The following is a 19,740-nucleotide window of genomic DNA, read 5'->3' as shown; positions in this document are numbered from 1 at the left end:
ATGAAGGAATGAGCAGGACAGATGTGGGCACTATGTAGCCGCTCTTTGTCCGGGGAGAGAGGGGTTACAGTTATGAAGAGATTACCTCCAGTCCTGTCCCCTGATGTAAGCCCCAGCCTGAAGTGGATCTGCTATGATTTGGAAGGCGAGGGAGACTTCCTGGGTCAGAGTACAGGGCTGTAGACCCCGCTATGCAGACTATGTCCCTCTCCCACTCCCCTTCCCAAAACTGTGAGCTCTTCTTGGAAAACGCTCTCAATCCAAGGTACCACTGTAAATAGCAGCTAATTGTATTACCATACACTTCTGTTATAGCCTCCCTTATCCCATCGTCTCTGTATTTCAGACTCTGCAGGTAGAAGAGACATCCAGCACGTCGCAGTTGAATGAATTATTGATGGCGTCCCAGACCAGTCTGCTGACCGAGGTCCCTGTGGATCTTCCTGCAGGGGCCACAGTCCTTAAAGGGTCCTTCCTCATCAACCTGGAAGGTAGGAACATTGCTTCTACACACTCACCATTTTGGTACAGATTACATAGTTTAACCTGTTCTTTTCCAGGTGGTGACATCTGCGAGGAGGAGACATATAAAGTCATAATTCAGCCGAGCACCAAAGAACGCTGCCCGCGCTGCAGGAAGTTTACTGCCGGGTCGGCCCTCAGCCCCTGCCCCCGCTGCCTGGAGGCCATTGCTGGAAAATGGAGTCAGTAGCCTGAATGCAGCCATGTAGCAGGTGCCTTGTGTCTCCTCTCCCTATTGGAGACTTCCGGGAGCCATCATCCACTGATGCATATACTAAGTATGTGCTGATATATACAGAAGGACTGGTATTTTTTATGTCTGTACTGGTGGTTGCAGCACTTATAACCAGGGAATGCCCGTATCATGTATTCTAATAAGTGGGAGAAGAACGGATGTTTCCATTGCAGCCGGTCACAAGTCCAGTCTAGTGTTATAAGATTGGTGCAATGAATCCCATGTACTTTGGGGTATGCTGTAATGCTGCAGATGCCACCCATGCACAGTACTGATAAAACTGTGCAGGGCATCATATAGCCATGGCCTGCCAAGATGGTTTTATCTATAAGCAACAACATAGCCTTACAGTATGCAGGGCTGTCACCTGACTACTCAGTCCAGTATAGGTAACAAGTTCTCCCACAGCTCTGTATAACAACCTGCTCAATGTGACCAAATCCCCATAGAACTAAACTTTTTTTTAATCTCAGTGATGTCACCAGTAAAATATTTCTTTATCAAGATATTTGCAAAAAGCTATTAATATGGCTAAAGGGAAAAAAGAAAAAAAAAAGCTCAAAATCCGAGCAAGTGGAATTTGATTACTGGTGGCTGGAAAAGTTGGATGCATCCCTGGAGAATCCTGGAAAACGTGAATACAGCCATAAGCTGAATCCATGTTTTCCAGGATACCCTAGGGCTGCATCCACCTTCTTGAGCCACCAGCAATCAAATGCTCAGGTTCGGAAGGACCCAAACATGCTCGAGAGTCTCATCTCTAGTCGCTATGAAAAGGAAAATGTGACTTTACACTCCATGGACTGTCTTACAAATTCTATACTGTTCCCTGGGAGGCGGCATGTGTGACTCCAGCAACCTAGGACACCCTTTCTTTTCACCTCCCCTCCCGTGTTATACTTTGGGGGTCTTTTGGATGTAGTTAGGCTCAGTGTAACTAACACAGGGTTATTATCTTGTTATAGAGACAATAATACCCATAATGCATTCCCTAGACAGTGCTTCTTCCATATTGATTATGGTTGATTGTGGAACCACATTGCGACTATCGGTGATCTAACATCAACATGATGCACAAACCATGGGCAGTGCAATGAAGTCATATAATCCAGCAGGGCAAGGCCTTATTATTGTCTGGATACTCTATGTAGATTGCTATGTCTCCAACATTAGTCTAATTCACAGGTATCATACCAGCAGCTTTCAAGCTTACCCTCATGCCTGGACAACCAAAGCTTTAGCTGCCAGGAATGATGGTTAGTAGTTTTGCCCCAGGCGGAGGGTCACTGCTATGACAACCTGCAGTCTTGGCTTTTAACACCAAGATGTAATTGATGACAGAAGATTCCGGTATGTGTACAGATAATATAATAAAGGATTGTATATTTTATATATTGTGAAGAACAGACAGGGTGTGTGTGCAGCTCAGGATCAGATCTAAATAAAGTTGCTTTATTTAAAAAAATGTATGAATTTTCTTTCTTTGTTGGTCAAGTTCCTTCTAGTTAGAGGCTGCTGTTCCCATCAGATTTTGTCAGGGCCTCACAGCATAAAATGAAAAGTTATTCCAGCATCTACAGTCCTTTGGGTGGCAGAAGACATGATGGTTATTATGCACCTGTGGAAGTCAGGAAAATTTTCACTTTGACACAAATAGAACTAAAATTTCTAGATAAATGGTCATAGTGACTCCCTGCCCCCAGCCATTTACTTAGATTAGACACCTTGCAGTAAAGGAGCTTGCCCTATCTGCAGACAGCCGCTTTGATTTCAGGGTTCCATTTCTCCAGATTGTAGGGAGCACCCCTGCAATCTTGGTTATGCCCTTTCCACAGGATAAGTTGTCCAGATAGGAATACCCCTTTAAAATGCCCCACTGTCCTTTCTAGACATGGCCGCCTTCAAGCAATTTTTTTTATTGGTGTACTTTTTCATTAAGAATGTCTATTAACTGATAATTGTCTAAAAGTAGAAGTGTTAAGGCCCTATTCCACGGAACGATTATCGTTCATAAACTCGCTCCAACGACCGCTAGTTAACGATAATCGCTTTATGGAATTGGTGTAAACGAGCGAATGACAAAGGCAAAATCGTTATACTGTCGTTCAAAATTGTTTTTCAGCATGTCGAAAAAAAGTTGTTGGTCTTTGGGTCTATTCCACGGGCCGAGGAGGGCCCGATCAACGATGTGAACGAGCGGTGATCTGCTAGATCGCCGCTCGTTTACTGGGCCTATTCCACGGCCCGATGATCGTTGAGCGAGGGCTGCAAAGACATCATTACCGATGTCCTTGCAGCATCATACATTACCTGGCTGCAGGGCTTGTCCTCCGCTCCGTCTCCTCCCCGGGTCCCCCGCGCTCTATCTTCTGAATGGCCGGTCAGCTGACAGGCCACAATCAGCCAATCACAGGCCGCGGCGGTCCCGGCCTGTGATTGGCTGAGCGCACCGCCAGCTGACCGGCCATTCAGAAGATAGAGCGCGAGGGACCCGGGGAGGAGACAGCGCAGAGAAGAAGCCCTGCAGCCAGGTAATGTATGATGATGCTGCTGCTGTTTCTTTTCAAATCGTCGGTCGCCCGCCGCGCACCGCTATTCAACCGTAGCGATGCGCGGTGGGGGAAACGATGATTTTAGGTCTGGCCCTAAATGAACGATCAGCCGATGACACGATCATCGGCTGATCGTTCTCTCTATTTCACCGAACGATAATCGGACGAATCGGGCCGAATGGGCCCGATCCGGCCGATTATCGTTACTGTGGAATAGGGCCCTTTGAAAGATAATTCGCTAATCGGTTCCTAAAATTAGAAATCTTTAGTCGTTCGTAAAAAGGTTTAAAAAAAGTAGGTGTCATATGGTCATGATCACCCTGACGAATGTTTTAAACGACCATGTAACGACCGCAAAATAATCGTTACACTACATATATCGTTCACTAAAAAAAAAAATAAAAAAATCGTTTAGCGATCGTTAACAAGCGGTCGTTGGAGTGAGTTTATGAATGATAATCGTTCCGTGGAATAGGGGTATTATATGCATCACACCTACTAAAGATTCATACATATCACTCAGACCCATCTCTACCTGCACGTATCCTCATACCCTGGACAGATCGTACATCTGGCTTTAACTGGTCACTAACTTTTCATGCATGAATTAAGGCCCTATTCCACGGAACGATTATCGTTTATAAACTCGCTCCAACGACCGCTCGTTAACGATGTTCGCTCGTTTACACCAATTCCACAAAGCGACTGACAAAGGCGAAATCGTTATACTGTCGCTCAAAATTGTTTTTCAGCATGTCGAAAAAAAAGTCATTGGTCTTTGAAAGATAATTCGCTAATTGGTTCGTAAAATTAGAAATCTTTCAGTCGTTCGTAAAAAGGTTTAAAAAAAGTATGGTCATGATCCCCCGAACGTTTTAAACTACCATGTAACGACCGCAAAATAATCGTTACACTACATATATTGTTCACGTTGTGTTATCGTTCGCTAAAAAAAAAAAAAAATGTTTAGTGATCGTTAACGAGCAGTCGTTGGAGCGAGTTTATGAACGATAATCGTTCCGTGGAATAGGGGTATTAGTCACTGTTGCCTGTTGCTGTTGCTCTGGGCCATTGGGCAACACTCCAAATGCTCCTACGTCCTGGATTAACATAGGGGCTATCTACAAAATGCAGAGAAGGGAAAAAGCATTAACAATTATAATGTATGCAGGTTTATTGGGCAGAAGCGCCCAAAGTGCCGCTTTAAGGATGCTACAAGAGGAAAAAGCCTCGATCCCGTCGCCCAGAGTCTTCCAGACAAACCTCTTCCCGTTATCGTTCCTTTTGTTTGTTCAGCACCTCACAGGCACACTGTTGTTTCTTTCAGCAACAACCAACTAAGCAGGGCACCACTCTTACTTTCTCCGCATGAAGGGTTGCCCCCACTCAATTCTTCTTAAGTGGGAGGCAGGCTCCTCCTCTCCAAGGACAAGTGGCTTACCCACATATCAAACTCCTGGGTGTAGGAGGAAGTGTCTTTCGCTACTCTATAGAGTTCTAAATCCTCCTGATTGTTTCTTCTCATCCGACCCGAGAATCCAGTCAGAGTGTCCATTGTTCTTGATGGAGAAGGGAGGAGACTGCTTGGAGTAATCATTCCCTTACCACTGGACCAATGTTTTCAAGGCTTTTATTCGAATCTCTTTGTCGTTCCCGAAAAGGAAGGCACGGTCCATCCCATTCTTGACCTAAAACATTTCAACCGTTGGATATGCCTCCAGTAGTTCCGAACGGCACCTTTCTTCAATCAGTGATTGCATCCCTGGAACAGGGAGAGTTCCTCTCTCCAGTAGACCACAAGGATGCCTTCTTACACATCTCATCAGTGCTTCCTGTGCTTCGCCATTCACTATTCCCATTATAATTTTGTGGCCTTGGCAAAGTATCCAGGGTCTTCACTAAGGTCCTTGCCACGATGATGGCCCTGCTCCACTCCAGGGGGATTTCAGCTGTTCCGTACCTGGAGGACATCTTCATAAATGCACCCTCCCGGCAGGAGATTGTCCGGTCTCGCCTTGCTCTAGGACAACCTCCAAGTTCGGGTGGATGATCGACCCACATGTTCACTTGTTCCTTCTCAAAAGGATCTCCTTTCTAGGGATGATACTGGATACTTCCTCAGCAAAGGTCTTCCTTCCTATGGACAAGCAGTCGTCCCTGCACTAAGGAGTCTTTTTTCCAGACGAGGTCCTGAGTGACCCTTAACGCCAGCATAACAGTTCTGGGCTCTTTGGTGGCCTCATTCGAGGCAATCCATTATGCACAGTTCCATACACGGCCACTTCAAGCCGCAATTCTAGCCCATTTTGCAGTTGATACATTGACAACTAAAGTGTGTCTGCAGACAATAATGCTGCCTCAAGGGAAGCCTGGGTCCTTTTCTGAAAAATATAAAATACCAAATTATGGCCACTTGTTTTCTGGTGGTAGGATGGTGATCCATGGATTTATTCTGATTGCCATTTTGGTGTCTGGAAGGAATTTTCTCCCTTTGATGGGGCACCTGGCATTTGCCTCACAGGGGGTTTTGCCTTTCTCTGGATCCACACAGAGGGTTTCTGTAGGTTGAACTGTTATATCACACCAACAACTCAAATCCTGTTAAAATAGCGGCCGTTTATTTAATACTTTTTACCGTCAGTGATGCAGATTAATGTTTTAAAAGATAAGTTATCCCATTCTAGCAATCTCGGGGGGAAGGGGGGCCCTGATCTGAGGCTGCGCTACAGAGGAAGGGCCCTGATCTGAGGCTGCACTACAGAGGAAGGGCCCTGATCTGGGGCTGCACTACAGACGGGGGGGTCCTTACAATGTCTATGGCTGCTATTAAGAGCACTTTGATTGTGGGTATCATCAGTAGATCATGTTTTCGGTAGTGTCTGGCTTCCTATATACAGGGACAGGCAGGACAAGGGATTGTGGGTAATCTGCTGTATAAATAATGGGGGTGGTCTTCACGTAACAGTTCTTCCTTTATATATCACATATTTGCATATTATCCGGGTGACAGAATATTAACAGTGATTGTATTAATTACACACAGAGTTTCACATAGACATCATGGCTGGTGTAGCCCTAGATAATTTACAAGAGCCCTGAGGGGGGGAGGTCACAAGGCAGACATGGCTTCCACTGCTTCTATGAGGTTCAAGGCCAGGCCGTACTGGCCGTGATTTTCCGGCAACAGTTCCACCACTTTGTCCACCAGTTTAGCTGTGGTCGGGATGGGAACATCTGTGTTCTGGAGATCTTGGGGATCCTGGAAGATATTGGATAACAGTGGATTTAAGGTCAGTGTTTACATCATCAAATCAGCTGTAGATTACAGGAGTGGCAGGTATGGTCACAGCTTCAATCTACTAGTCAATTGGATTTCACCCACTTACTGAATCCATTGGGGAAGGGGCAGAATATGTAACAAAGCCCTCCTGCAGTAGTACAAGCCCCTTGCTCTCTGCTGCCACCTATTGGACTTGGCATCCCTGTAAGGTCTTGCATTGACTTGTGGAGGCGGAGACGATACCACCAAAGCATACAGGTGGGCAAATGTATATTGTGACAGGGGTCATAACTAACAAACTAAGTAAAGTGCATTGGCATATATACGCATTATTATTATTATAGGTAACACCAGAGAACGGGGGGGGGGGGGGGGGGGGGGGGACCTTGGTATTTACTGCTGTTTTGTGTCAGACTTTCTTTGTGGCAACTGAGCTGTAAAGCAGCACAGGGCATGAACCCGGCCTTGCTGTTGCTCACCATTGCTTTGATCCACGTGCAGAGTGTCGGTGGCAGTCTGGCCAGCAGTTCCATGCCCTCCTTTGTCTGAGTGTGTAGTAGTGCGTGTGCCAGACGCTGCCCTGTAAGAACTAGAAGCTGAGAAGCCAGAACTTCTTTGTCCATGACTTGAAGGATGGCCTGTGAGGAACATAAGACTTTACTTGTCAGGAGAAAAAAAACAAAAAGTGCAGCAGCAACCTACAGGTGCAAGGGCTCACCGTATATACTCCTCCCAGCGTACACACGGTAAGCACCTGCTCTGATATTAAAAAGTGAGGATCTTAGCAAACTATTTGATCAAACAGAGTGTACCATGTCGCCACGTTAAGGCGTCCTCGAGGTCTCAGACTTGGGGTAGTATTATATGGGCCGATAGGGGCCCGATATTAACTGTAAACGAGTGCCGATCGGCGCTCGTTTACTGGGCCTATTACACGGCCCGATAATCGTTTAACAAGGGCTGCATGGACATGCGGTCCTGCGGTCCCGGCCTGTGATTGGCTGAGGGGCCTGTCAGCTAAGACTGAAGCTGCATCGCGGGACCCGGGGAGAAGCAGAGTGCAGGAGGAGCCCTGGACCATGGATAGGTAATGTATTTACTTTGCTAATCGTCAGCCGCGGACCACTGTTACACGTAGCGGTGCATGGTCGCTGGCCAACAATTCAACGATATACATGGAACGATAATAGGCCGGACAGGGCCGATTCGGACAATTATCGTTCTGTGTGTAGTATCCTTAGGGTCCTATTAGACAAAGCAATTGCAAGCAAGAGCTGCTTAAAATCATTCACCATATTATACAGAACAGTAGTCGTTATGGTGCGTCTACATACACAGATTATCTGAGATTTTTTAAGCCAAAGCCAGGAATGGCTTTGAAAAGTGGAAAAATGTCAGTCTTTCCTTTATGGCCTGTTCCCTGTTGATAGTCTATTCCTGGCTTTGTCTTTAAAAATCTGTCAGATAAATCTCTCTGTGTAAGGGTCCATTTACACAGAAAGATTATCTGCCAAAGATTTGAAGCCAAAGCCAGGAATGGATTTGAAAGGGGGGAAATATCAGGCTTTCCTTTATAACCTGATCTCTTTACAGTCGGTTTCTGGCTTTGGCTTAAATCTTTGGCAGATAATCATTCTGTGTAAATGAACCCTAAACCACACCATTAGTTACGATCGTTACAATAATCGTTTACTCCATCTGATTCCAGCAAAAGAGCGAACGATGTGGAACGATTAGAGATAATTTTGGGGTCAGCACAAAACCAGCGACACATGAACGTTTTCTCGTTGGCCATGTGATTGTTGCCTGCATTTATATGAAACAGCATTTAAATTTAAACAATATAAAAATAATGATAATCATTCCGTGTAATAGGGCTTTTACAAATGTGACACAAAGCAGGGCTTCATGGAAATCATTGCACAGGAAGAGCGGTGATGTTCATGGCAAGCAATTTCTTCATAGTCGCAGCTCTATACCTGCTGATAACATACAGCATGGATGGGAACCCTCGGCCCCCCAGCTAATGGAAAACTACAAACTCCCATCATGCCTGGACAGCCAAAGACAATCTTTAGGTGTCAAGGCATGATGGGAATTGTAGTTTTGCAGCTGGAGGTCTAACACTCCCCACCTCTGTCATACAGCATGTGAGATCTCCTTTTTAGAGGTTCGGCAGCCCCTATAAAGTGTCTGGGCACCTTAAAGTCAACCAAATTGCACATTTGTGCGGATTCAGTTCCCAGGGGCAATGCGCGGACCTTGAATACTGATCTCCTATCATGTCGGGGGTTGCTGGTTCGTTAGCTTCATGTCCTGGTAAAATGATGTTTAATCCCACCTCTAATGGGCCTTCTTGCCTGTCAATCAACCCCACAGAGTGCGCAGACAGGCAGAGGCTGACTAGTCACAGCTCGGACACCGCCCAGACGACTAGTTCACAGCTCTCCCACGGCCTCCTGCGCAGGATTATACATCATTTTACCAGGACATGAAGCTATGGAGCTGGCAACCCACAACATGACCCATCCTCAAGGTCTGTGCAGCGTCCCTGGGAGCCCTTTAACACAGCCCCTCTGTGTCATCTCCTGTCCCCTGACAATGTGTTTTCCTGCTGACTACCCCATGTGTGCTCTCCCCGCTCACTAGTCTGACACTGCCTGCTCTGCTGTGTAAACCCTCCTGACTCTAAGGAGGAGGGAGAGCAGAAAGCAGGTTGTAAAGAAGACAGATGACATCCGCTCTAAGCAGCCAGGAAGGTTGTGCTGACAGAGCTATGTCAGATGCAGCAGTACAGCCAGCTACTTACAGGACTTACACAGACTCTACACCCACAAATATTTACTGAATACTATATAAAGGATGCTAAATTTTACATCTATAAAGCAAATGAACAAATAAACAATAATAAAATACAAAATCGGTGCATAACTATACACATCCTATATCCAGGCTGCTGAGACCACCATAAACAGACTAAACGTTACAGGGTTGGTACTAAGTGTCTCCAGCAGGTGGTGCTCTCCTCTATAGAGTGTAGTAAGCTACTCCTTACCTCTTCCGCAGTATGGTCAAAACCGTAGTTGTAGAGCTCGCACACATAATGTCGTCGCAGCGTGTCTTCATTCACTTGAAGTTGTGGCGCCAGCTCTACAGCGACTGTCGGCCAGTCCAAGGGATTCTGCTCCACCTCGGATTTGGCTTCTTCCGTCTTCACTGTGATCTGCGTCTGGAACTGAGCCTGGACGGCCGCGCTGATCAACTTCATCAAAAACTGCGACAAGACAGATGACCGATTCATTGCTACATCCTACGGCTTTAACCTATTACTCATTGTCATAAGTCAGAATGCTGCCGGAGCGTACCTGTTGTCGTAGGCTGACTATACTGGGGTCCATGTCTCCACTGGGTAACAGCTGAATTGACGTAAGATCTTTGAAGAAAGCGTTCTTCCCCTGTATTTAGACAGAACAATGTGATTGGTTTTGTAATATAAGGATTATGACCTCCATTATACCTTAAACTACTGATTTATATTCTCAATGCCATCACTGTCCTCATTAGGGCTGGGCGATATGGCCAAAAAATAAAATCTCGATTTTTAAAAAAATTTTGGACGATTCTCGATTTAAATCTCGATTTTTTCTCTTTTTGCTAAACAAACAGGACATTTTTCTCCCTGCAGCATCAGAAACTATTTTATAGACGTTTGAGACAACAACCATATTGCTTCCCAGTGTAACAGTGCTCCTCCCGTGCCCCTATGTAGTAGACAAGCCCATTGTGTGCCCCATATAAGTAGTTTTCCCAAATATGTGCCCTATGTACTAGTGTATTAGTAGTAGTACAGATGAGGGGATTAGCAGTACAGGTAAAGATGAGGGGTGTAGTAGTGGTACAGATGAGGGGTGTAGTAGTAGTAGTACAGGAACAGATGAGGGGTGCAGTAGTAGTAGTGCAGGTAAAGATGAGGAGTGTAGTAGTAGTACAGGTAAAGATGAGGGGTGTAGTAGTAGTAGTAGTAGTACAGGTAAAGATGAGGAGTGTAGTAGTAGTACAGGTAAAGATGAGGGGTGTAGTAGTAGTAGTACAGGTATAGATGAGGGGTGTAGTAGTAGTAGTAGTAGCACAGGTATAGATGAGGGGTGTAGTAGTAGTACAGGTACAGATGAGGAGTGTAGTAGTAGTACAGGTATAGATGAGCCTGGTGTAGTAGTAGTACAGGTAAAGATGAGGGGTGTAGTAGTAGTACAGGTATAGATGAGGGGTGTAGTAGTAGTACAGGTACAGATGAGGAGTGCAGTAGTAGTACAGGTATAGATGAGGGATGTAGTAGTAGTACAGGTAAAGATGAGGAGTGTAGTAGTAGTACAGGTACAGATGAGGAGTGTAGTAGTAGTACAGGTAAAGATGAGGGGTGTAGTAGTAGTACAGGTAAAATTGAGGGATGTAGTAGTAGTACAGGTAAAGATGAGGAGTGTAGTAGTAGTAGTACAGGTAAAGATGAGGGATGTAGTAGTAGTACAGGTAAAGATGAGGGGTGTAGTAGTAGTACAGGTAAAGATGAGGGGTGTAGTAGTAGTACAGGTACAGATGAGGAGTGTAGTAGTAGTACAGGTATAGATGAGGGATGTAGTAGTAGTACAGGTAAAGATGAGGGGTGTAGTAGTAGTACAGGTAAAGATGAGGGGTGTAGTAGTAGTAGTACAGGTAAAGATGAGGAGTGCCAGACTCCATGAAAGAGGCTGTAATTATTGTATTACCAAAAGATGGGAAGGAATCTAGGGGCCCGGAGTCATACAGACCCATCTCCCTCATCAATGTGGACGCGAAACTGGCTACTAAAATATTAACTAATAGACTGAAAGTTGTGATAGGGAAACTTATAAACAGAGATCAGTCAGGATTTATCCCTGGTAGGGGGGTTTACTACAACATCAGGAGAGCTTTTAGTAATATTCAGGAGGGGCGGAAGGACCCGGGGGGTAAGGCTATTCTTACCCTCGACGCATCAAAAGCCTTCGATAGGGTAGAATGGCCTTATTTATGGAGAGTCATGAGGAAAATGGGAATAGGAGAAAGATTCATTAGTTGTGTTAGACTATTCTATTCGGAACCCAGGGCTAGGGTAATGGTTAATGGGCAGGTCTCTGACCCTTTTCAGCTATCTAGAGGTACGAGACAGGGGTGTCCCCTGTCCCCCCTCTTGTTCGCCATAGCAATGGAGCCGCTCGCCGAGTACATTAGATGTTCTAGGAACGTTCGGGGCTTTGAGCACTCGTCGGGAACGGAAAAGATTGCATTATTTGCGGATGATGTGATGCTGTTCCTGGGGAGTGCTAGGTCCTCACTAAGAGAGGTAATGGAGGTAATTAGGATCTATGGGAGTTACTCGGGGTTCGCCATAAACTGGAGTAAGTCCTCACTTATGATGCTGGGGGCCAGTGATGGGGGGGACTATGGGCAGGTGAGGGTCTGTGCCCCGGGGGCTTCCATAAAGTACCTAGGTATAGCACTCTCACCTGATCTATATGACTATAATAGACATAATTGGCTCCCCCTAATTAGGAAGATACAGGGGAAAATTAGACTATGGGAGGGGTTTCCTCTTAGTATGGCCGACAGAGTGGGTCTAGTAAAAATGATAGTGTTGCCACAGGCCCTGTATGTCCTGGCCAATAGTCCAGTATGGCTGGGGAAGAAGGCTTTTAGAGAGATAAGGGGTCTATGTAATGAGCTAATCTGGAGAAGGAAAATCCCGAGGGTAAAATACGAGTTCCTAACGAAAAAATGGGAGGAAGGGGGCTTTAATCTCCCTAATTTTGAATTATACTTTCTCGCGGCACAATTGTTGTACATTGTGAAGTGGAAGGAGTATGACTTTTGGGGCAAGTGGCAAGCTTTGACCGATATATGTGGTCCAGATTTACCAGCATTGTTAGAAGCAGGGAGGATCATGATAAAAAATGACCCCCTAAATGACTTATATAATAAAGTATGGTCACACTGTAAAAAGATAGTGGGTGTGGATAAGAGTAATCAATTCACGCCTTTGTGGTTTAATGTGCACTTGGCCCCGTTTAACAAATTCCATGACTGGTTATTTTGGGCAAAACGGGGGGTTATAAAGATAGAACATATGTTTGATCCAATTGGTAATTTAAAATCCCTGGAAGTCTTGTCAGCAGAATGGGGCCTTAGTAAGGGGGATACTCTACGGTACTATCAACTTAAACACATGGAGAGAGGGGTTAATGAGAAAGAATTCTTGGTGGTAGAGGATTTTTTTTTACTTAATGATAATATAATGAAATCAGCTAAGGGCACGGTGGGGAAAATTTATAAGATGTTAATTCATACTGCAAATGCAAAACTGGAGGAGAAATTTAGATTCAGTTGGGAAGAAGATATGGGGACTAGTGAAATAGATTGGGGAAGTGTGCTGGGCAATATAAAAGAGGTTAGTTTGAGAAGGAACCATAGAGTTTCACAGATTTTTATAATTAGAAGGTTACACTTTACACCAGTTAAGCTGTTTAAGATGAAAATTAGAAACACGGATCTGTGTGATAGATGTAAAGGGGATAGGGGGGATGTAATTCACCTGATGTGGAGATGTCCCAAACTAAGAAGATACTGGGAAGAAATATTTGGTCAAATTAAAAATAGACTCAGGGTGGAGTTGAAGTTCTGTCCAGAAACTGCACTTCTTGGGGATATGGGAGGGATAGTGGTCACGAGGGTGAAAAAATGTATAGTCAGTAGAGTATTGTTCGCTGCTAGGCTCTGTATATTAAGGAAGTGGATATCCCCGACCTTACCAACGTTGGAGGATTGGAATAGAGAGATAAAGAGTTTAAAATTGATGGATTATGTAAAAGCCCTACAACTTAAGAAGATGGAGGAATACGAAAACCTATGGTCAAAATGGTAGAAAGGGATAAGGAGGTAATATAGCCAGGCAGAGGGGGGGGGGTTTGTCTGTTTTTGTTTTTTTTTTGTTTTTTTTTAAAGAAAAAAAAAAAAAAAAAAAGATGAGGGGTGTAGTAGTGGTACAGATGAGGGGTGTAGTAGTAGTAGTACAGGAACAGATGAGGGGTGCAGTAGTAGTAGTGCAGGTAAAGATGAGGGGTGTAGTAGTAGTAGTAGTACAGGTAAAGATGAGGAGTGTAGTAGTAGTACAGGTAAAGATGAGGGGTGTAGTAGTAGTAGTACAGGTATAGATGAGGGGTGTAGTAGTAGTAGTAGTAGCACAGGTATAGATGAGGGGTGTAGTAGTAGTACAGGTACAGATGAGGAGTGTAGTAGTAGTACAGGTATAGATGAGCCTGGTGTAGTAGTAGTACAGGTAAAGATGAGGGGTGTAGTAGTAGTACAGGTAAAGATGAGGGGTGTAGTAGTAGTACAGGTACAGATGAGGAGTGTAGTAGTAGTACAGGTATAGATGAGGGATGTAGTAGTAGTAGTACAGGTAAAGATGAGGGGTGTAGTAGTAGTAGTACAGGTAAAGATGAGGGGTGTAGTAGTAGTAGTACAGGTACAGATGAGGGGTGTAGTAGTAGTAGTACAGGTAAAGATGAGGAGTGTAGTAGTAGTAGTACAGGTAAAGATGAGGAGTGTAGTAGTAGTACAGGTACAGATGAGGAGTGTAGTAGTAGTACAGGTACAGATGAGGAGTGTAGTAGTAGTACAGGTAAAGATGAGGGGTGTAGTAGTAGTACAGGTATAGATGAGGGATGTAGTAGTAGTACAGGTAAAGATGAGGGGTGTAGTAGTAGTACAGGTAAAGATGAGGGGTGTAGTAGTAGTAGTACAGGTAAAGATGAGGAGTGTAGTAGTAGTACAGGTACAGATGAGGAGTGTAGTAGTAGTACAGGTAAAGATGAGGGGTGTAGTAGTAGTAGTACAGGTAAAGATGAGGGATGTAGTAGTAGTACAGGTATAGATGAGGGATGTAGTAGTAGTACAGGTAAAGATGAGGGGTGTAGTAGTAGTACAGGTAAAGATGAGGGGTGTAGTAGTAGTACAGGTAAAGATGAGGAGTGTAGTAGTAGTAGTACAGGTAAAGATGAGGAGTGTAGTAGTACAGGTAAAGATGAGGGGTGTAGTAGTAGTACAGGTAAAGATGAGGAGTGTAGTAGTAGTACAGGTACAGATGAGGGGTGTAGTAATAGTAGTACAGGTATAGATGAGGGGTGTATTAGTAGTACAGGTAGAGATGAGGGGTGTAGTAGTACAGGTAAAGATGAGGGTTGTAGTAGTAGTAGTAGTAGTACAGGTACAGATGAGGAGTGTAGTAGTAGTACAGGTACAGATGAGGAGTGTAGTAGTAGTACAGGTACAGATGAGGAGTGCAGTAGTAGTACAGGTATAGATGAGGGGTGTAGTAGTAGTAATAATACAGGAACAGATGAGGGGTGTAATAGTAGTACAGGTACAGATGAGGGGTGTAGTAGTAGTACAGGTAAAGATGAGGGGTGTAGTAATAGTACAGGTAAAATTGAGGGTCAGGGACATAGCTAAGAGCATGGGGCAGACTGGGGGGGAAGGGCATGGGGTACACTGGGCTGGAGAGCATGGGGAGCAAGGGGCAGACTAGGGGGGAAAGGCATGGGGTACACTGGGGGACATGCATGGGGCACACTGGGGGGTGCATGGGGCACACTGGGGGGTGCATGGGGCAGATCGGCAGGGGCATGGAGCAGACCGGGGCAGGAGGGAACATACCTGGTGTATCCGCTCTGCGCGGGCGCACACCACCGGCACTTGCGCTCTCCTCCCGCCCGCACTACTCCCCGCAGCGGACCCGCCCCCATAGCCGGACGTGTACGCGCGCTTCCTCCCGGCCGCACATGGAGGTCCCCGGAGGAGGCTGCAGATACTGAAGCATCGGGTGATAGTGTCGCTGCTGTACAGCTCCAGCACCCGCAGCGATCACCCGATGCTTCAGTATCTGCAGCCTCCTCCGGGGACCTCCATGTGCGGCCGGGAGGAAGCGCGCGTACACGTCCGGCTATGGGAACGGGTCAGAGGCGGGGACATAGGACGCTGCTGGGCGCTCTCGCTCCTCACGCTGTTTCAGTAGCTGGAGGATGCGAGCAGCCTGCCCGCGCGCCCAAATCCAATGATTTTTTGGGAAAATCGATTTTCGATTTTCCAAAAAAGTCAAAATCGATTCTCAAATTCTGGGCGAATTAATCGAATTAATTCGATTAATTGCCCAGCCCTAGTCCTCATATATAAGTCCCGTATCATGGTGCCAGGAAACAGCCCAGTCCTTTTTAGAGGAATTAACACACATTTTCCTTTTAATCTGGATCAATGAGCGTCGCTTATCTCTGGGTGTATGGATGGGAGAAGACAAGGACAAGTCCACCTGATCCTTATAGATGGATAACCATTGGGGGCAGCGTAGTATGATGCATGACCAGTGCAGGTAGCAGCAGCTCCGCAGGGGGGGGGGTCAGCCTGACACCATGGAGTCTGTTCCTATGTCACAGCTGGAGAGCTAAGGTTCTCTATTAGAGACGAGCGAACCTGGAGCATGCTGGAGTCCATCCGAACCCGAACTTTCGGCATTTGATTAGCTGTGGCTGCTGAAGTTGGATAAAGCCCTAAGGATATGTGGAAATCATGGATATAGTCATTGGCTGTATCCATGTTTTCCAGACAACTTTAGAGCTTTATCCAAGTTCAGCAGCCCCAGCTAATCAAATGCCGAACGTTCGGGTTCGGATCGACTCGAACCCGAACCCAATACGCTCATCTCTATTCTCTACCCCTGTTCTACTGGGAAGGAACCACCAAGCAAAGGGGGTCTCCAGTCAGCAAAACCATCTTCCAACAAGCCAAAGTCAACTATCACCTGACCTGAGAAATAGCCAAGCAAGGTGTCCATCCACAGCCGTTTCATATTTGTCTGCCCAGAGGGCAATGTTCCTAGATACACTGATGTTGAGAAACATGTGATGGTGTCTCTGCGATGCTTTGGTTGATCCATCTTTCCTTTGAATGCACTTACTCGGCTTTGCTTGCACTAGCCAAAATCCTGCTCCACACTGATAAGGGGCAAATACCCCAAAACAGCTGTCTGTGGAAGGATACCTTGCCTGGGTATTTTCCAGGTCAGGTCCTACTTGACTATGGCTTGTTGGAAGGTGGTTTCCTTGACTGGAGACATCCCCCCTTTGCGTCTGGCTCGTTTACTGATGCCGAGAAAAGTGATGTGTCTACGCTGTATTTTGGTTGATCTCCCTGAGGTCAGACATCATTCCTTTAATAGATGGAGAACAAATCCTGATCAACTTACATGGCTATAAATAGGACAATATATGGGGTTTTCCAGCAAAGCTTTATGGGTCATCAGCAGAGTTTAAAAATGTCATATTCTGCAGGATAAATCCACACCACACACAATATATTAATCTGGTTAATGGTGCTGATAATGTCCTGGACAGAGGATTAATGACACAGATGCGTTCAGTGTAACACGAGCCAAACCGGAGTCATACAATCCCAAATTACTGACTGTAAGCGGTACAAGGTCCTCGTGTGACCCGATGACGTCATAGAGGCAGGACGATGAGCACAAAGACTCAGTGATCGATACCAAGACCAAAGCGATCACACGCGGCTCGGGCCTTGACGGGCAGCTCATGGTGACAGGTTTTCCAGCATCTATCTACACATAATGTTCTGTCATGCAAATGCTTAAAGGGGAACTCCAGATAAGAAAAACTTGTTTTCTATTAAAAGTACATTAAAAGTTATATAAATGTGCCCATACAATGTATTACTGTATCTGTGCGGTTCTGCCACACTGGTAGCTGATAGACATCCAGGAAGTGAAAAAAAAATGGCCCCTGTGCCAATCCACATTGTCTCCTGCTCCTTCTGCTATCCCCACCTTAGGAGACAAATCTTCCAGGCCTCCGTCTCACATTGTGTGTGTTTGTTAAGCACAGGCTGATGATGCAGACAGGGGGCAGGGCGTGATGTCCCAGGAGGCGCGGCTGGATCCCCCAATCTCCTCAGTGATTCATCTCTGACCGGCAAGTAGCATGTGCAGTACTAATTTTACTGATTGTGGTGGGTGGGGGACTGTGATGATCAGCTGAGGGAAAGCATTGCAGAGCAACTACCCCCCACAAACAAATGGATTTTTAGTAGTTTCAAAACTGGGATAGATAGGTAAGTAATGCTTTATGCGTCTGCAGAAGTTTCATATTTTTTTTTACCTCTACCTGGAGTTCCCCTTTAAAAGAAATTATCCTGGATTAAAAAAAAGCACAGCTACTTTTTGTTTAACAGTCCCCCCCACTCTTCTTTAGGTTGTGTGTGGTATTATAATTTAGCTCCATTCACTTCAATAGGACTGACCTGCAGAACCTCATACAACCTGAGGACAAGAGATGTGCTGTTTTTGAAAGAAAGCGGCCATGTTTTTCTAAGCCTGGATAACCCCTTTAACTCATAATGCACTGATGTCCGAGCAATGACATGTCTGATACTCCATTTACAGTCCTTTTTACACAACATAATAGGTCTGAACTGCAGCCATAATAACTCACCTTACTGTCAAAGAGCGCCAGAGGTTTCACAGACTTGAGGGAGAAGCTCATGATGGCGTACATGATGGCGCACAGCACAAACTGGTGCTCTACTAAAGGATAGTGAATGTGCTTCTGCTCCAGAGCCAGCTCCACTATGGAGCTGGGCCCCTCCACCGATATCCAGGCGTCTTCTACCTCCAGCAATGGCGGAGACATCTCCTCACTGCTGACATCAGCCTGGGGACAACAAGCACAGAAGCTGACATACAGCCATGATGATCAGCAAGCATCCTATTACTAAACCATGGGAACAAGGGGCAGGTGAAGGGTAATACAACATCACTGTCTTGTATGCAAAAATACTGTGGAGACACCATCACATGTTTCTTAAAAGGACAACTCCGGCCAAAACAATTTTTTTATATGTTATTTCTATTTCCCTTAATTTAGTAGATCAGGGAGACTTCAGATTCTCTGAAATACTGTGATGAACCGGGGGTGTAATTCCAATGGGGTGTCCAGCAGGGGGCGCACTATATATAGAAGTCAATGAGTACCATTGACTTCTATATATAGTGTTCCCCTGCTGGACACTCCATTGGAATTACAATGGATGTGTATGTAAATGTAATAGACAGTATGTTTTCATTGAATACATAACTTTGGGGAGCAAGTGTCCTTGCTCCCCAAAGTAATCCATAAATGTATTTAACCAGTACATTTGGAGGGCACCGCATAGTGACAGGAGGGACATGGGGGTTGTGTGTGACAGGAGGATAGATAGTGACAGGAGATAGGGAACTGTGTGACAGGAGGGCCGCCGCTCTCTGCTCCCAGATACAGCCTCCGGGTCCGCACTGCATGCCGGCCGGGGACAGGAAGCACCGGGAGCGCCGTGCTCCCTGCAGGGTGGGGGTGCTTCCTGTCCCCGGCCGGCATGCAGTGCGGACCGGGAGGCTGTATGTGGGAGCAGAGAGCGGCGGCCCTCCTGTCACACACATTACTATCTGCTGTCACACAAATCCCTATCTCCTGTCACTATCTATCCTCCTGTCACTATGCGGTGCCCTCCAAATGTACTGGTTAAATACATTTATGGATTACTTTCGGGGCAAGGACACTTCAATCAAAAACATACTATTACATTTACATACACATCCATTGTAATTCCAATGGAGTGTCCAGCAGGGGCGCACTATATATAGAAGTCAATGGTACTCATTGACTTCTATATTATATATATATTAGTGCGCCCCCTGCTGGACACCCCATTGGAATTACACCCCCGATTCGTGACGTCACAGTATTTCAGAGAATCTGAAGTCTCCCTGATCTACTAAATTAAGGGAAATAGCCTTATATGTGCATTTTCCATAATTAATGTACAATAGAAATTTGTCTAACTTTCCATAAGTAATAACATTAAATAATTGTTTTGGCCGGGCTTCTCCTTTAACGTCAGTGAGCTATCCAGACCTTCCTCCAGGAAGGAACAACCAAGCCAAGGAATGTCTCCAATCAAGGAAACCACCAAAGCAAGGTATCCATCCACGGACAGCTGTTTCGGGGTGTTTGCCCCTCCTCAGTGTGGAGTAGGAT

At 45.6% G+C, this 19,740-nt stretch overlaps 2 protein-coding genes across 3 annotated transcripts in view; one reads left to right on the top strand and one right to left on the bottom strand.

Moving 5' to 3' along the window:
- Nucleotides 1–2,216, top strand: part of IARS2 (isoleucyl-tRNA synthetase 2, mitochondrial) — a 48,905-nt gene extending 46,689 nt beyond the window's left edge. Inside the window, exons 22-23 of the mRNA XM_069955596.1 lie at nt 347–491; nt 561–2,216. Coding sequence (XP_069811697.1) covers nt 347–491; nt 561–712 — 297 coding nt within the window. The 3' untranslated portion in view covers nt 713–2,216. The remainder of the gene's footprint in view (nt 1–346; nt 492–560) is intronic.
- Nucleotides 2,217–4,332: 2,116 nt separating this feature from the next.
- Nucleotides 4,333–19,740, bottom strand: part of RAB3GAP2 (RAB3 GTPase activating non-catalytic protein subunit 2) — a 62,745-nt gene continuing 47,337 nt past the window's right edge. For both annotated transcript variants that reach the window (XM_069954165.1, XM_069954166.1), the window contains exons 31-35: nt 18,160–18,378; nt 9,955–10,044; nt 9,645–9,863; nt 7,069–7,227; nt 4,333–6,568 (exon numbers count right to left, since the gene is read on the bottom strand). In XM_069954165.1, the coding sequence (XP_069810266.1) occupies nt 6,419–6,568; nt 7,069–7,227; nt 9,645–9,863; nt 9,955–10,044; nt 18,160–18,378 (837 nt within the window). In that variant the 3' untranslated portion in view covers nt 4,333–6,418. The remainder of the gene's footprint in view (nt 6,569–7,068; nt 7,228–9,644; nt 9,864–9,954; nt 10,045–18,159; nt 18,379–19,740) is intronic.

Source organism: Dendropsophus ebraccatus, chromosome 15 (genome assembly GCF_027789765.1).
Source record: "Dendropsophus ebraccatus isolate aDenEbr1 chromosome 15, aDenEbr1.pat, whole genome shotgun sequence".
In the NCBI taxonomy this organism is placed as follows: Eukaryota; Metazoa; Chordata; class Amphibia; order Anura; family Hylidae; genus Dendropsophus; species Dendropsophus ebraccatus.
This window is presented reverse-complemented; position numbering and strand designations above follow the sequence as displayed.